The sequence below is a fragment of the Cyberlindnera jadinii genome, assembly GCF_001661405.1.
Source record: "Cyberlindnera jadinii NRRL Y-1542 unplaced genomic scaffold CYBJAscaffold_1, whole genome shotgun sequence".
In the NCBI taxonomy this organism is placed as follows: Eukaryota; Fungi; Ascomycota; class Saccharomycetes; order Phaffomycetales; family Wickerhamomycetaceae; genus Williopsis; species Williopsis jadinii.
Window position 1 is genome coordinate 1841768 of NW_017963652.1, and position 14480 is coordinate 1856247.

Genomic DNA, 14480 nt, shown 5'->3' on the forward strand with positions numbered 1-14480 from the left:
CTATGACATTTCTTATAAAGGCCGCTCACTACAGTGGTGGTTCCTTTGTAGAGACGTCATCTCCTGAATGTTCTAAGTTCTGCTTCTCTAGCCTGTGTTGTACCCTAAGTGTGGACTTCGACGCCAAAGAAAGGTGCTTTGGCATGCAACTTCCATGATCTGGATACCGAATTCTTTATCGGTAACCAATTTAAGGTTATAACTCGGTCTTTCGGTTGCAACGTCTGTTATCTTACTTTCTCTTACGCTCCCATGCAGTTGAGTAACTTCACGCAGTTGCTCAAGAATCGAAGATTGCTGAGCTGTTTTAGGAAACTAGAGTCGGCAAATTAGTGTGGCTTTGAGCCACTGGTGATTTACCAAACTTCCCAGCTCCAGCTTAAACCTAAAACCTGATGCCTAAGAACAAAGTACCATGGTTATGTAGGCAAGGCAATGTTTTCTGTGCATTTCCCCCATGGTGGAGGGTTTTGTCGCCTCAACACCACCGTCGTGCGGGTGCTACACATTTCCAACGTCAAGATTTATGGTTCATCGGTCACCATTTGAAATTTAGCTTCCGTAATATGCTTTACTTGTGTAGTTTTCCGCTTTCTATGACTAGTTTACGCCTACGAGCCCTTTGGTGGATAAACTTCAAGAAAATGCGTACATAATTACTCCCGTGTGCTCCACAGTGGGATGACATGTGCATTGTTGTAGCTGGAGTAGCGTTACAATTGGTAGATGTTGGGTGCGATGCACCATTATAGGTCGTCTCCCTTGTATATTTGAGACAATGGGTGAAGTTTGTCACATAGTTTCTCTGAAGGCAGTGGAATAGTCATGTGATGAGCTATCAACGATACGATGATAGCTATCAATGTTTGGGTCCGTTGGCACTGGACAGGAGCACTTGACGACATCATCAATCTTCATTGACATAACCACTCTCCATTGACATTGCCACTCTCCATAGACATCCCATGTTGATTGCCTCTTCCTTCACAATACATATATTGTACATCGGAGCTGAACTCTCCTGAAAAATCACACCTTTTCCATACAACGCGACCAATTCTTTGACACATAAATCACAATGGGCTGAAGCCTACACTCAAATACATCAATGTACTAAGATACCACAGCACGATTCCCAGAGCCATCGTTCTAAAGTGGACATGTTTCTTTTTTCCTTCCTTGTTCTGGTGGGCATCAACCTGCGGCTAAAGTTCGTTGCAGTGCTTGCCGCAGTACGGAAACCTTCTTCCTCTGCTGTATTTTGTTAGAAGAAGCAGAAAACAAACACTACAGCCAAAACACACACTTGAAAATAGCAACTTTTTATAGTAATTTACATACCACAGCAAAGATTCAAATTGAAGAAAACCACAACACCCAAAGCCCATAACAATTGACAGATTAGTCCATAGTGTAAGCGCCAATTCAACCTCGCCACTCGATTATTAATTGGACACAGTCTTTGCGTGATTGTTCTCTTTGTTCCCTGCGTGTGCTTCCTTTGCTATTTTTCCCTGCTGTTGTTTTTGCCCAATTTCAGCCTGGAGCCCATCCCCCTTTGGGTCCTTTTGAGCGTGATTTGTTTATTTTTCCCCTTGTTTGGAGACCTCTTTGCAAACCGAAGCAACAAGTTTTGGAATACTCCAGCGAGACAAGATGTTCAACAAGCGTAAGAGTCGTCCAGTCAGCACTGTTCCACCCCATGATGTAAGTATCTCGTTGGCGTTGCTGCTATTTGTTTCTGTAATTAGCGGTGCAGGCTATATTTGTGGAGTATACTAACCCTTCTTATGAAACAGCCTTCAAACGCAAGCTCCAATGCGCTGGCGGCGGCTTCTGCCATTGGGAATTCTATAAAGACTGGAACGCCTATTCCTCGTTCGAATTCCTTCCAGAGAACTCCATCGCTACAGAGAAGCTCATTTGCCGCTAGGAGTGGATCCTTTAACAGTTTCTCGAGCTATGGATTACCCGCAAGAAACGCCTCGACGTCCAGACAACAACAACAAAAGCAAGCAACGAGGTCTCAGAGTTGGTCGTCAAAGCCGCAATCGTCAAACACCAGAAGCTTGAAACCAGTGAGCAGACCAAAGACTGTAAAGAAGTACATTCCTGGCCCGTATGGGCTGGTCACCGTCGAAGTACCTGTTGAAGAAATTGCCAAAGAGCAGGAGCAATTCAGAAAGAACTCTTTGAAGAGAAAACCGAGCCAGTCCCAGCAGAGATCACATAGCTTGACTAAACCGAAACCACGGTTCAACTCGTTTGATCAAGGTTCTACAAAATCTACTGGCAGCTCGAAGAGAGCAATGTTTGTGGACGAACTGAAAGAGGTTGACGAACTCAAGGAAACCGAATTCACTCCCGAGCCTGAAGTTGCGCACCATATTAAAGACCACGCAGTTACTGAAAATAAGGCTCAGCCAGTATCGGAAACAAAGGTGGACTCTGAGCCTAAACGAGTGTCTGCTGACTTGGAACAGAAAAGTGAATCGGAACCACTGTCTGGTGATGTGGAAGCAGACGTTGCATCTGAAGCGGAAGAGATTACTACCGTCAAGCAAACGGATCTTGAACAAAACGGAATTTCGGAAGATCATGTCGAAGCAAAGGACGAATCTGGAGCGGGTCAAACAGAACTGCCATCTGAACTAGAACCATCTGCACAAGCCATTATTGCAAAAGTTGACGATATTGCTTCCGGGGAAAATCAAGCTAGTAGTGAATTGAGCAAGAACAAAGAGTCACAAGATGTTCCAGATGTTGTTATTGAAGGGCCTGATACTGTTCATGAAGAGCTAGAATCGGTAGAAAAAGTTGGCGAAAGTGAATTGGAGGTTTTGAAAGTTGCTAAAGAGTCCGATGAGACAAAACTTGCTCAAGATTTAAAGGATGAATTGACTCATGAACAGGAGTTTATCACCAAGCTGGAAGATGAAAACAGTGACGTTAACCACGACTCTAATTTGAATCAATACGTTGACTTACCATCTACTGCTAAATCATCTGATACTTTGAACTTTGCACAATCTTCAGTCACCACGGAGGACACTGAACCTGAAGTTTCAAAGATTGAGGATGAGAAGGCACCATCATCTATGGCTCAAACCTTGCGTCCTACTATTCCATCACAGTACGCTAACAACCACGCCGAAACTGTTGTGGATCGTGGCTCAAGCGTTTACTCCTCAGAGTCTGAAGAATTACCTGTGCGTTCTGCATTACGCCGTCAAGCATCGCCTATGAAGTCTGCTCTAAAATACAAATCGAGCACATCTTCAATTAACCTGCCAAATGGTTCTAACCCAGCAAATGACGCCTATTTGTCCTTGACAACTGCTGAAAATACAAGACTCAACGCCCTCAATACTGCTCCAAACAGTCTATCACGCTCACCGTCAAACCGTTTATCAAAAGTGCCAACAGTTGAATCCAAAGGTCGTCAAACACAACAAAACCGCGGTGTGAAACCGAGATCAAATTCAACAACACAGCAAAAACAAAACAACAAACCCGTGCAGAGACAAAGCACAACTTCACGTTCACATAATCCATCAGTGATAAACAAGCCACCTCAGAAGCCATTGTCTTCGGCTAACGCAGCAGCTGTGAACGCTACTCGTAAACCTGATCCAGTCCCACCAAAGCTTGAACGTGCATCCTCATTCGAAAAGGAGCGTCCACATGATGCACATGGTGCATTCAAAAGAATGTCCATGAGAGATCCAGCTTTTGGAACATCAAAGCCCAAGGAGTTTGAATCGCAGTTGGGGTATTACCGTAATCAGGCTGTTCGTTCAAATGGACACCATCAACAAGCAACGCAGTCGATACAGCAATCACAGAGCAATTTCTCCGATAAGATTGCAAATCTATCTTCAGGTTTCAAATCACGTTTTGAGAATGATTCTGATGATGACGATGTGTTTGCTGCACCAGCACCCCAATTTGCAAAAACACAGACGTTACGCAAACCAAACTCTGTACAAAACATTCGTTCAGTATCACAGAATGAGGCACCATCACCTGCAAAATCTGTTCCAGAGAACCATCGTATGACAAGGTACTTTAGTGAAAGTGAAGTTCCAAATCAATCCAAAGAAAAACCTAAGAGATTTGCCAAACTAAAGAAGTTGTTTGGAAGAACAAACAAATGAAAGAAGAGGTTCTTTCTAAGGTATCAACTACGTACCATAATATAATGTATCTTAAATTGTGATGTGTGCTTATCATTAATGCTCGAATTCGATGAGCTGGTCTGTATCCTTTGTATAATTACTTTGCTCGTGGAGAACCTTTAAATCTTCGCCTCTTTGCGCTTCCTTGTCGGAAAGTCCGCCAATAGGAACGTCCCCAAGAGCACTCAATTCAACGTTATCCATCAGATCGCCATCATCCGCGTGCGGATCGAAATCGTCATCGTCCTCATCTGCTGATACAACAGCTGTTCTACTCCTTGAGGATCCAGATGTAACAGAGGTTGCACTGGTTGTAGCAGTGGAATCCATACGACGACGGACATGTGATGCAACACGACGTCCATCTGCGATGAGTCCATCAAACATATCACGAAGAACACCATTCTTGTTTGTGACCGTTATTGAACGATCAACATGGATGGTATCTGCCAATGTCTTAGAGAACAACAGTTCATAAGATTCATCAGCCAGAATCACCATGCGGAAAGTTGGAACGTTCAAGGTTAATGGGTGGGTAGGGTCGAGAGCCAAGTTTGCCTTCAACTTCTCTGTATCTTTCGAAGATGGAAGATCGATCAACATTGGCTCTTCAACCGGTTGCGCATATTCAAACGCACGCTGGATGAAATTGGATGCTGCTGACAGGTAACGTTCACCTTGCTCACGTTGGAATTTCTCCTTATCAATGTTCACCTCAGATGGGAGTACAATGTCGTCTGGAGATGTCTGTAGCTCCAGTACCTTGTCTGCAACATAGGACTCAATAGAATTGGTGGTTATCTGGTCTAAAATCTTACCATCTTGAAGGGGTTTTGTGATATATAGTAACCCTTCAGAAACTTGTAGAATGCCCTCTCTGTCAATCTCACCGGTGCCTTCTGGGTCATATATTCCGAAAAAGTTTGAAATGGACTCCATCAGATTACGGTTAACCAATTTATCCAATCCAACAACAACGTCGGTAAGGCTGAGTTCGTTCTGACCAGACTTATCCCAAGCTCTAAAGAGACGATGTAAGAAATCACCATCATGGTACTTGAATTCGTCATCAGGGAGTATCCAGTCACAGAACCCCGACAGAAACTGTCTCATAGTTTCAAAGTCCATTGAAGATTTGCCTGTTCCAAGACTCATTTTCTTAGATTGGATCGATTCGTAGAAACGGTCATAAATATTCGACAAGTGGTCCTGTGTTAAGTGGTGGGTTCTCGGTAAGTTACGCAACTGGGTTCTCTTCATGAAGTTTTCAATGTTCTTCATTATGGCTGGTTTGTGTTTATTACGCTCTTTGGAAATCATGTCATCCGTAACAACGGAGAACTCCTTGAAGGCAACAATAAGCAGCTCTTGAAACTTTGTGAGTTGTCTAAACTTCGGATCTGGTGAATTTGGATGAGCAGAATCATCCAATTGAGAAAAGTACTCTTTAATCACAGAAATAAACATTCCATCGTCGTCTATTTCCAAGAGCTCCTCTCCGTTAATTCTCAAAATTGCCAGTGCCACTTGGAAAAGAGTCTTTGGTCCATGAAGGAAGAAGATATCAATGATTCTAAACGCAAACACCAATGGCATTGAACTCAGAAATAAGGACAGGAACCACGGCAGTGAAACCACTGAGAGTTGAATATCGTTCTTCGAGATGTGTGTCCAGAGAATCGGCATCGTTTTCTCAACAAGTGCTTCAAACACCTTTTGATCCAGGAGAGTACCATACATGGTTGTTGAGTAATAACCAGGGACATACTTTTCACACAAAATTGAGAGAGTCCAGAATGCCTGTTCCTCTGTTTGGAATATGAGTAACGCAGCAGCAACGATGTTCATTGCCTGACAATACCCTAGATCAGGGTTCTTCCATGAGTACGCTGTCAATACGCGACGTAATCTGTTGATACCATCTTCTGACTGATAAGCCGAGTATTCAGGTAACGAACGGTACAGGTCCTTTTCAATTTCTTCAATTGCCACAGACCTCTGATCTCTGTGGCTATCCAATATCCTCTGGTATGTGCCCAGCTCTTGGAATCTCAAGTACATTGCACCAGAGGTCAATTCCCACATTTCACCCCTTAGTCTGTTCGGTAATCCAACACGAATGAGCTTTTGGAACATCTTTTGCTTTGAAAGTGTTAGATTTCTTCCATTACATCTGAAATAGTCGTACCAAAGCCTCAACTTTGACTTGTCTTTCAACTTCTTCGGGTCACCAGGGAACTTGAATAGCAGGCCCAATCCACCTTCCGGGGCCTTCACACTGCTCTTGTCAACGCCAGGCTCGTTCTTCCTGATAATGAACTCGGAATATAAAGTGCGTAGAAACGGTTCAAGCTTCTTCGTATTGGGGATGTTATGCTTCAGCTGAGACTTGAGCTTTTGAGAGAACTCCTCTGACTTTGATCTAATTCCGATGAACTGGATCAACACTTTGGTACCAGAGCTTGTCAAGATAGACAACGCAAATATGAAAGCCTTTGAAGGGATACGCTCGACCTTCTTTACAGTAGATAGGTTGAGTGTCAATGAGCAGCTTCTTTTGTCAATGGAATCCTTGAACACTAGAAAGTGTTGTGTCAGGTAAAGCTTCCCCGGGTACACTACGGGACCTTCGTCATGGCTTTGGTCTCTGGCACTTGTGCCGTCACTCTTCACCGCAACTATCAACAGCTCGGCATTACTCTCATCAACAATGGTCTCGCATTCCGGCAGTTTGAACTCGTCTCGGAACAGCTCATCTCTCGTAGGCTTCCTGTCCGCCTCTGCCTTATCGAATAAGGAAAGCTGGGATGCCTTCTCGCGTAGTTGGTTGAAGAAGGACATCGATAAACTCGTCTATCCTGTGTAAGACCCTCTTGTTCTCAGCTCTTTCCCGGCCCAATTGATAGTTTCACACTTTGAAAGGAGCGAGAAGGGGCTATGAATTGGATGTGTTTCCACTAGTTAAAAGGGTTTCCATCATTGTGTGTATAAGGGTAAAAAAGGAGGGTAATGCCTTGTATGCGCACCCGCGCTTGACTTCCTAATGAGGGAGCTCTGATCGTTTCGATATACCATTGCTATTGTTCTCCCACCATAGATGTTGTCCTGGAGACTGTCCGAGTGTGTGTACCAAAAGGACTTTGGTGAACCGCGCAAGTATTTTTCCACAGAGAGCAGAAAACGTCAACAGGAAATGTAAACAAACGATTTTTGATACCTGTTCCAAACCACAGAAAGCTCATTTGCTGTGTACAACTAGGGATTTCAGTTCTCAGAACAGCATGGAGAAAGAAGCCGCATGGACGTGGATAGTCAGTTGCTATTCACAGCTCAAAGCTCAAGGACCGCCGCTAAGACACGTTAACGTCAACTATTCGCCCACGGGTACTAAATACCAGTCACCGACCAAGAAGAATTCATCTGTGGATATACCACAGAGTCTGGACGGTATTTATAAGCTCTGCTTGAACGCTATTGATCTGGTGCTCAATCGAGTCAATGCCTTGAACAGCGTTGATTCTGCGTACGTCAAGCTAGCGTCAGAATGCTTCACAAAGTTGTACGAGTTGGATCTTGCTAATAACATGTCTGATGTTACAAAGAGACACAACTCGTTTATTGTGAAATTAATAGAGCTTGAGAACAGGTGCAAGTCGACTGACTATGCCACAACAGTGTGTGAAATAAGGAGCTGTATGTTCCATTCAAAGGATGAGGCTTTTGATGTTCTCTCTGATTGCATATCGCTGCCCACCTGGTCTGACAACGATAAAGTGTTGAAACTACTTATGATCCAGGTCATATACAAGTTATTCCAAAGTGAGAACTATACCTATGCATCAGATATCTTGACCTTCTTTCTAAATGAAAGGATAACACCCACTATGGATGGATTTCAGCTAAGATCAGTCATCAAATTGGTGCTATCACTTGGACGTGTGGCACCTTCCGTGCAGTTTAAGACGTGTATGCATTTGAAATTCTTGAATTATGTTGAAAGGTTCAACTTAAAGTTTTCTGATTTCATATTAAATGGCACGTTTGAAACCTTTGTTGAAAATTTGGAATCAACGTTGCTTTCGATGGAAATTTTGGATAAAGTTCCGTTATATTATCACCAGTTTGCCTGTGGAAACTATTCAGATAACTTCCAATCTGTCAATGCTCGTATAGTTTCCCTATGTTCCGATCTTGGACTAGATTGGGAATTGGTGGTTGCCGATTCGGTAAGGTCAAATATCGTCATCAAGCTTTTGAACAATGCAAATCTAAACTCTGCGCTGGTCGCAACTGAGTTGGACGCTATCAAAAGACCAACGTCCCAACTCATGGATTCATTGGGACAGTACATCTTAAAGTTGAAGTTTAAGAAAGGTGATGACGTTTCTACATTGTTGACTTTTTACGCCAACCACTCACATTCGTTAACAAAGGAAACAAACAAAGTGTTTGATAAGACATTGATCAATGCCAAGTTGATAGATGCGCCTGATCAATTTTGGGAACAATATTTGATGAAACTTTTCAAGTTATACTCTCACTGCGGTGATACCAAGAGACTAAGAAACTTGTCAAATCTATCGTTCAATCTCAAATACTTTGAACAGTCTTTGCTTGTTGAGAGGGATCTGTTTCTCCGAAATCAAAATACCTCAGACCTTGACATCAAGTTCAAAAAGGCACTTCAAATCCTCAAGGGTAACATCACCATGATATCCAAGTTATCGTCCATAATTTTCAACAGTGCCTTCTTGTCTCAACTAAATCAAGGATTGCTTGAAAAGTTTGACACTTTTGAGCGAAAATTTGGTGGTTATTTACTCTTTCAAAACTTGAATGCCTTCCGAATTACTGACCTTGCCGAAGGTGATAAAGCAATGGTATTCTGCTTGGCAACAAAGTACTGCACAGATGTCGATTTTGTAAACCTATTCCAAAATCTTGCTATAGGAGATCAGATATTACAAATGTTGTGCGGTATTTTCTGCAAAGAATTGCCAATATTGAAGGTCCAAAGGATTTCCACTATAACAACGACAAATTATGACCATTTAATCAAGTGTTTCTATTATCTTTCGGTTGAAATCAGGGCTAAATCGACGTTGAATCTCCCCAAAATCCTGAACATTTATCTCAACAGCTGGGTTCCTAGAAACAGGTCTCGAGTAACATCATTTGAAACAACATTTTTAGAGCAATTTGTCGGATATCTGAAGTTTTTTGGATATCACAAAGCTCTAAAGAGATTATTCTCGAGTATCGAAGTGTATCTAAAGGATGCAAATGAGACTTTTAAAGTATGGTTTCTGTCTGAAAGCCTCGAGAATATGTTAACTTTGAGAGAAGTTCTCAAGCTTTTGCCTGGTAACTTTGATGGATATGTAGAGGATCACGGGGATCAATTCCAATATATCGTGAGTGTCTTACCATTCAAGTTGCTAAAGTTGAAATATTTCATGGTGAACTTTGATCAGGAAGGGCTCACCGATACTGCTTATGAAATTTACCAGATCATCGACTCATATCCTGGAATTTTCAGTATAGAAAACAAGTGTGCATTTCCTAGGGATAAATTCATTACGGTACTGAAACTCCTGGTTAAGGTTATGCTTTCAAGATCAAAGTTCCTGTGGGTGAAAGGCTGTCACATGGAATCAATCACATCAGCTGTTGCTTCTATCCAACTTGCAAAATCGGTATTAAAAACAGATCAAGGTAATTTGCAGATTATACGTTCCATGATGTCTGCATTTCGTAATGTGATCAATACCTTAATTCACTTGGGTTTATCCAAGGATGCAGACTACTACGTTGGAGAATTTAAGAAGGTCAATGACTCAGTCTCCAAATACAAGATGGTTTTTGTCCAGAATTGTTACTTTATGGCACACTACTACCACGTTTCAGGAAAGGTACAAGAATGTCTAGACATCAAGACACAGGCGGACCAGTTATTTGATAGCCTCCGTTTGATCAACACTAATGATGATGATGAAAAATATGTTGATAACTACAAACTGATATACTACAGACTCCTTTCTGATATCTACCATGATGATGTTGGTTCTCAAGTGGAGGCTAGAAGGAATTTAAAGGCCTTCTTACTGTTTATGGAGAAAGAAGGAAAGGTTTTAGCCAATGTTTGGAGATTAAATTATGAGTACCATTTCAATTCAGAAGTTGTGGATCTAACTCTCAACACCTCAAAAAATCCTTACTTACATGCTATGAATTACATGCTGAACTCCAGAAGGCTTTTTATCAATGCCCAGAATTCGTTGAACATGGACCCACTTTATTCCACAATGGAAGACTCTGCCATGGCAATACCCTCAATTGTTAAGAAGTTTGATGTGGCTCCTGTTCCTCAGTTACCACAGAAGGCTAAATCAAACAGCGTGAAGAATGTTAAAAAGGCGATTACCGGTATGAGACAATCAAAAGGAATGATTGTTCAGTTGATTTCTGTACTAAGATATTTGGCAAACTATCAAAGAAATGAGATCCACAGGGTTCTTTCACTTGACTTGTTAACACTATCAAGTATATCGAATAGTTATAACAGCAATGACAGTTTTGAGGAATGTATTCTCCTTAATAACCATGTGAAGACCCAGCCCTTTCTTAGCGAGAAGGCAATGATCAATATTACAAGCAATACTGGCAAGAAGATACCTGAGTTCGATGCTGATCTACCAAGCTCTATGGCTGTTGAATTTGAGAAACCTGACATATCATTGATCAGAGACCAAAACTGGCAGATTCTAAGCATAGATGTGAGTTCTATCAATGACGAACTCATTATCACAAGACTAGATGAGGCTCCGAAGATGTTGAAGCTTCCCTTGACTAGACTCTTTGTAAGAACTGGTGAAGACCCTAATTTCAAATTAAATGACTGTTTGAATGAATTGAAACAGATCATCAAAGAGAGTGATAAAACCATGTCCCAAGAGGTTGTCTCCTCTATTGACACTGCAGAACAACGCAAGGAGTGGCATACGACAAGAGCTGAACTTGACAATAGACTCTCTGCTCTGCTCAAGAAAATAGAACACTATTGGATCAGTGGCTTCAAAGGAATATTCAGTCCTATAAAGATTAATCAAGAAGCCCTCCAAGTGTTCAAGAGAAAGTTTTTGAGTATTATCCGTATGAATATACCAACTAGATCACACAGGAATCATGGACCAAAACCTGTTGAAATTGACGATTTCGTCATTGAATTATTCTTAAGACTTGGTGATCCAAGCGCACTGGTTACTACGGAACCACTAGAGGACTTGATTTACTTTGTCTTGGACATTTTATTATTTCATGGAGAAGAAAACGCTTATGACGAAGTCGATATCGACAACATATATGTCCAGACTGAGACGTTAATGACAGAATACCTCGCTCTCCATCCAAACCCTGAATCGTATTCTCATACGATATTGATCTTGGGGAAGGAACTTCACAGTATACCATGGGAGAGTATTCCTTGCTTGAGAGGTCAGTCAATATCCAGAATACCATCAGTTAGTCTGTGCATCTCAATGCTACAGAAATCGCCTTTATCTATATCCAAGACAAATGGTGCTTTCATTATCAACCCAGCAGGTGATCTTAGTAAGACTGAGGAGAGGTTTTCTGATTGTTTGAAACATTTCCGAGAGCAGCACTCCTGGGAAGGTATATGTGGCATGAAGCCAACAGAAGATCAATTCAGCCAATATCTCCAATGTTCGATTTTCCTTTATGTGGGCCATGGGTCTGGTACGAGTTACATTAGGGAAACGACAATCAAGAAACTTCCAAGAGTTGCCCCCTCGTTACTACTAGGGTGTTCATCGGTTGCCTTAATTGACAATAATCTTCTAGAACCGAGTGGTACCGTTCTTTCATATCTTGTCGCAGGTTGCCCAATGATCGTTGGTAATTTATGGGATGTAACGGATAAGGATATTGATAAATTTACACTTGGTTTGTTCAAAAGATGGGGTTTAAAAGATGGTGAAGTTGGAAACACCATATGTGATGCTGTCAGATTGTCTCGTGATGAATGCAAGTTGCAGTACTTGAACGGTGCTGCGCCTGTTGTTTACGGTTTACCCATGAGATTACAATGAACGATGATGTTTTAATAATATAACGAATGAATGAAGTATACGTAACTCTGTTTACAGTGTAATATTAGGAACACTATCGCGTATCTGTGTGTATGCATCCACCATTTCTTCATAAGAATGACAAGGGTACGAAGCTTGCAACACTATATGCAACGTTGAGAGATAATGTTTTAAAAAGAGTTCGTTATACCCACCAAGATCAATGCCGGCAGACCATCCATTTGCTAAAGGGTAGAAGAACTTGGTTGCATGTTTTGCAAAGAGGTTCTTATTGGTTTGTACCTTTGGCTTTGTCAATTTGGAAGATTTCCGCAAGACCGTTCCAACCATTTCATCATCTGACTCAATTTCCACAATCTTCTTGCTTCTTTCGATTTGCTCTCTACGCTGTTCCCTCTGTGGAATATGTGATGTTGGGAATGAAAACTGGGGCTTTTGTATATCTTTATCATCGAAGCCACGAAGCTCTCTCGCACTGAGGCCAATAGCAGATAAAGTGATCATTCTCTGTTGAAGTGAGTAATCACCTGTGAAAAACAACTCGAAAACTTTGGATATGATTTGTGGGCTTGAAACAATCACAGCGACTATTGCGTTGAGCTTTAGCTCTTCGAAGTTATCCTCATCATACTTGTTCAAGAGCCCCAAGAGAATGGCAATTAACTCTGGTGAGTAGAACTGTAGCTCTGACCCGAACGTTGCCTTTTGGCGAACCAGTCTAACAGTTACTTGCAGTAAACGTGTAACTGATCGAGTTGAGCTGTCTGTAAACTTCTGTATCAAGTCCTTCAGGAAAACAGGGTCCTGATCAACCTCATCGTCATCATCACTGGAATCTTCATCGTTTTCATCGTCTGAGTCCACTTGAGTGGTCTTCATATGTGAAATTGAAAGATTAGGCATCGAGCCCAAATGTAAGTCTGCGAAATCAATAGTGTTTGAGATTAAAATATTTGGCTTCTCCACTTGAATTTCATCTTCCATATCAATGCTAACTTCACCACAAGTTAGTTTCTTTGCGACCATCATTCCTAGATTTCTTAGTCTCGTATCGTTACTGGAGATCCTGGATGTGATAGCAGAGAGAAACACTGTCTCTGAGGATAACTGCTTCAGTTGATCCTTTTCCAGATATAGCAGTTCAATAAGTATCAGTCTGGTCATTGTCTCTTGCTTCTCAGATGCTGCATCCGCAATATACACACCATCACCCCATACAGATAGGAGATACTGTGTCTGTTGTAAATGTTGTCCAATTACTTTAACAAAACACTGTTGAAGTTCACAGTTGTCAACCTCACTCAGAGTCGTTATTATATGTTTTTCGACTCCGGTAATATCTAATTGAGATAATATTGATGCAACTGTGCTCAAGTTATTGATGCCCGTGTGGTTAGCGAGATATGGTATCAAGTAATTGAACATCTGTCTCTTTTGTAAATGGGACATTCTATGTAAGGCACTTGACAAATATTTCAGTCTGTCAGCATGTAGGAATTCATCAAATAGTATAACCTTCGCTTCTATGGGATGTAATGATAAAAGTGCAAGGAAATAATCCACCGGTGGATCGTTCATGCCCATACAAACCTGTAACAACTGTCTAGAGACTATCTTGATATAATCATCCATGGTGATTTTACCTTCGAAAGTGTTGAAGATCTTTGATCCAAAAAACAACGCTCTCGTCTGTTTCAGCTCTGCTCTGTTCCCGCTGCACGACTCTAAGGTTGAGCCCAAAAGGCTTGGGTCTAGAATCAAATCTCTTGTGAATTGGAAGTACACTTCATTCTTCCCTGACAGCTTATACTGGTTGAGAAGTTGTGATATAGCAGCGCATGAAATGAACAGTTTCCTTATTTTCAGCTTGGTTGTGGTCTTCAGGCTGTTATACACTGGTAATATCTTATCGAGATAAGTTGTGATGATCTGTAATTGAAGTGGGAGCAGAAAAGAAGCCTGTAGTGGTAAAAGCTGTTGTGTGAGAGATTCGATATCCTCTGCGCTCTGTGTAGACTTTAACCGTTCTAGTATCTCGCTCGCTGTCATTGTTCAGGTTCAGGCATCAACTAATTGTGCTGTATATTGGACCAAAGAAAAGCTGCCACGACAAATAGGAAATGACAAGATGAAAAGTCCATGTCGATGACTTTGAAGATGTGAAGAATTCCGAGATGTGTATAATTCTTCA

The 14480-nt window shown here is 41.6% G+C and overlaps 4 protein-coding genes across 4 annotated transcripts; 2 read left to right on the forward strand and 2 right to left on the reverse strand.

The window, feature by feature from the left end:
- The first annotated feature begins 1475 nt into the window (after positions 1 to 1475).
- Positions 1476 to 4194, forward strand: CYBJADRAFT_14357 (uncharacterized protein). The gene has a single exon (XM_020213204.1). It carries the CDS (start codon positions 1791 to 1793, stop codon positions 4155 to 4157), a length of 2367 nt encoding a protein of 788 aa, XP_020073606.1. The 5' UTR covers positions 1476 to 1790; the 3' UTR covers positions 4158 to 4194.
- On the reverse strand, positions 4171 to 7120 carry MDR1 (GTPase-activating protein MDR1). Its single transcript, XM_020214227.1, has one exon. The coding sequence runs from the start codon at positions 7017 to 7019 to the stop codon at positions 4233 to 4235; it is 2787 nt and encodes a 928-aa protein (XP_020073607.1). The 5' UTR covers positions 7020 to 7120; the 3' UTR covers positions 4171 to 4232.
- Positions 7121 to 7404: 284 nt separating this feature from the next.
- On the forward strand, positions 7405 to 12354 carry ESP1 (separase). The gene has a single exon (XM_020214228.1). The coding sequence runs from the start codon at positions 7460 to 7462 to the stop codon at positions 12287 to 12289; it is 4830 nt and encodes a 1609-aa protein (XP_020073608.1). The 5' UTR covers positions 7405 to 7459; the 3' UTR covers positions 12290 to 12354.
- TEL2 (Tel2p) lies at positions 12295 to 14414 on the reverse strand. The gene has a single exon (XM_020214229.1). The coding sequence runs from the start codon at positions 14336 to 14338 to the stop codon at positions 12341 to 12343; it is 1998 nt and encodes a 665-aa protein (XP_020073609.1). The 5' UTR covers positions 14339 to 14414; the 3' UTR covers positions 12295 to 12340.
- Positions 14415 to 14480: the final 66 nt, after the last annotated feature.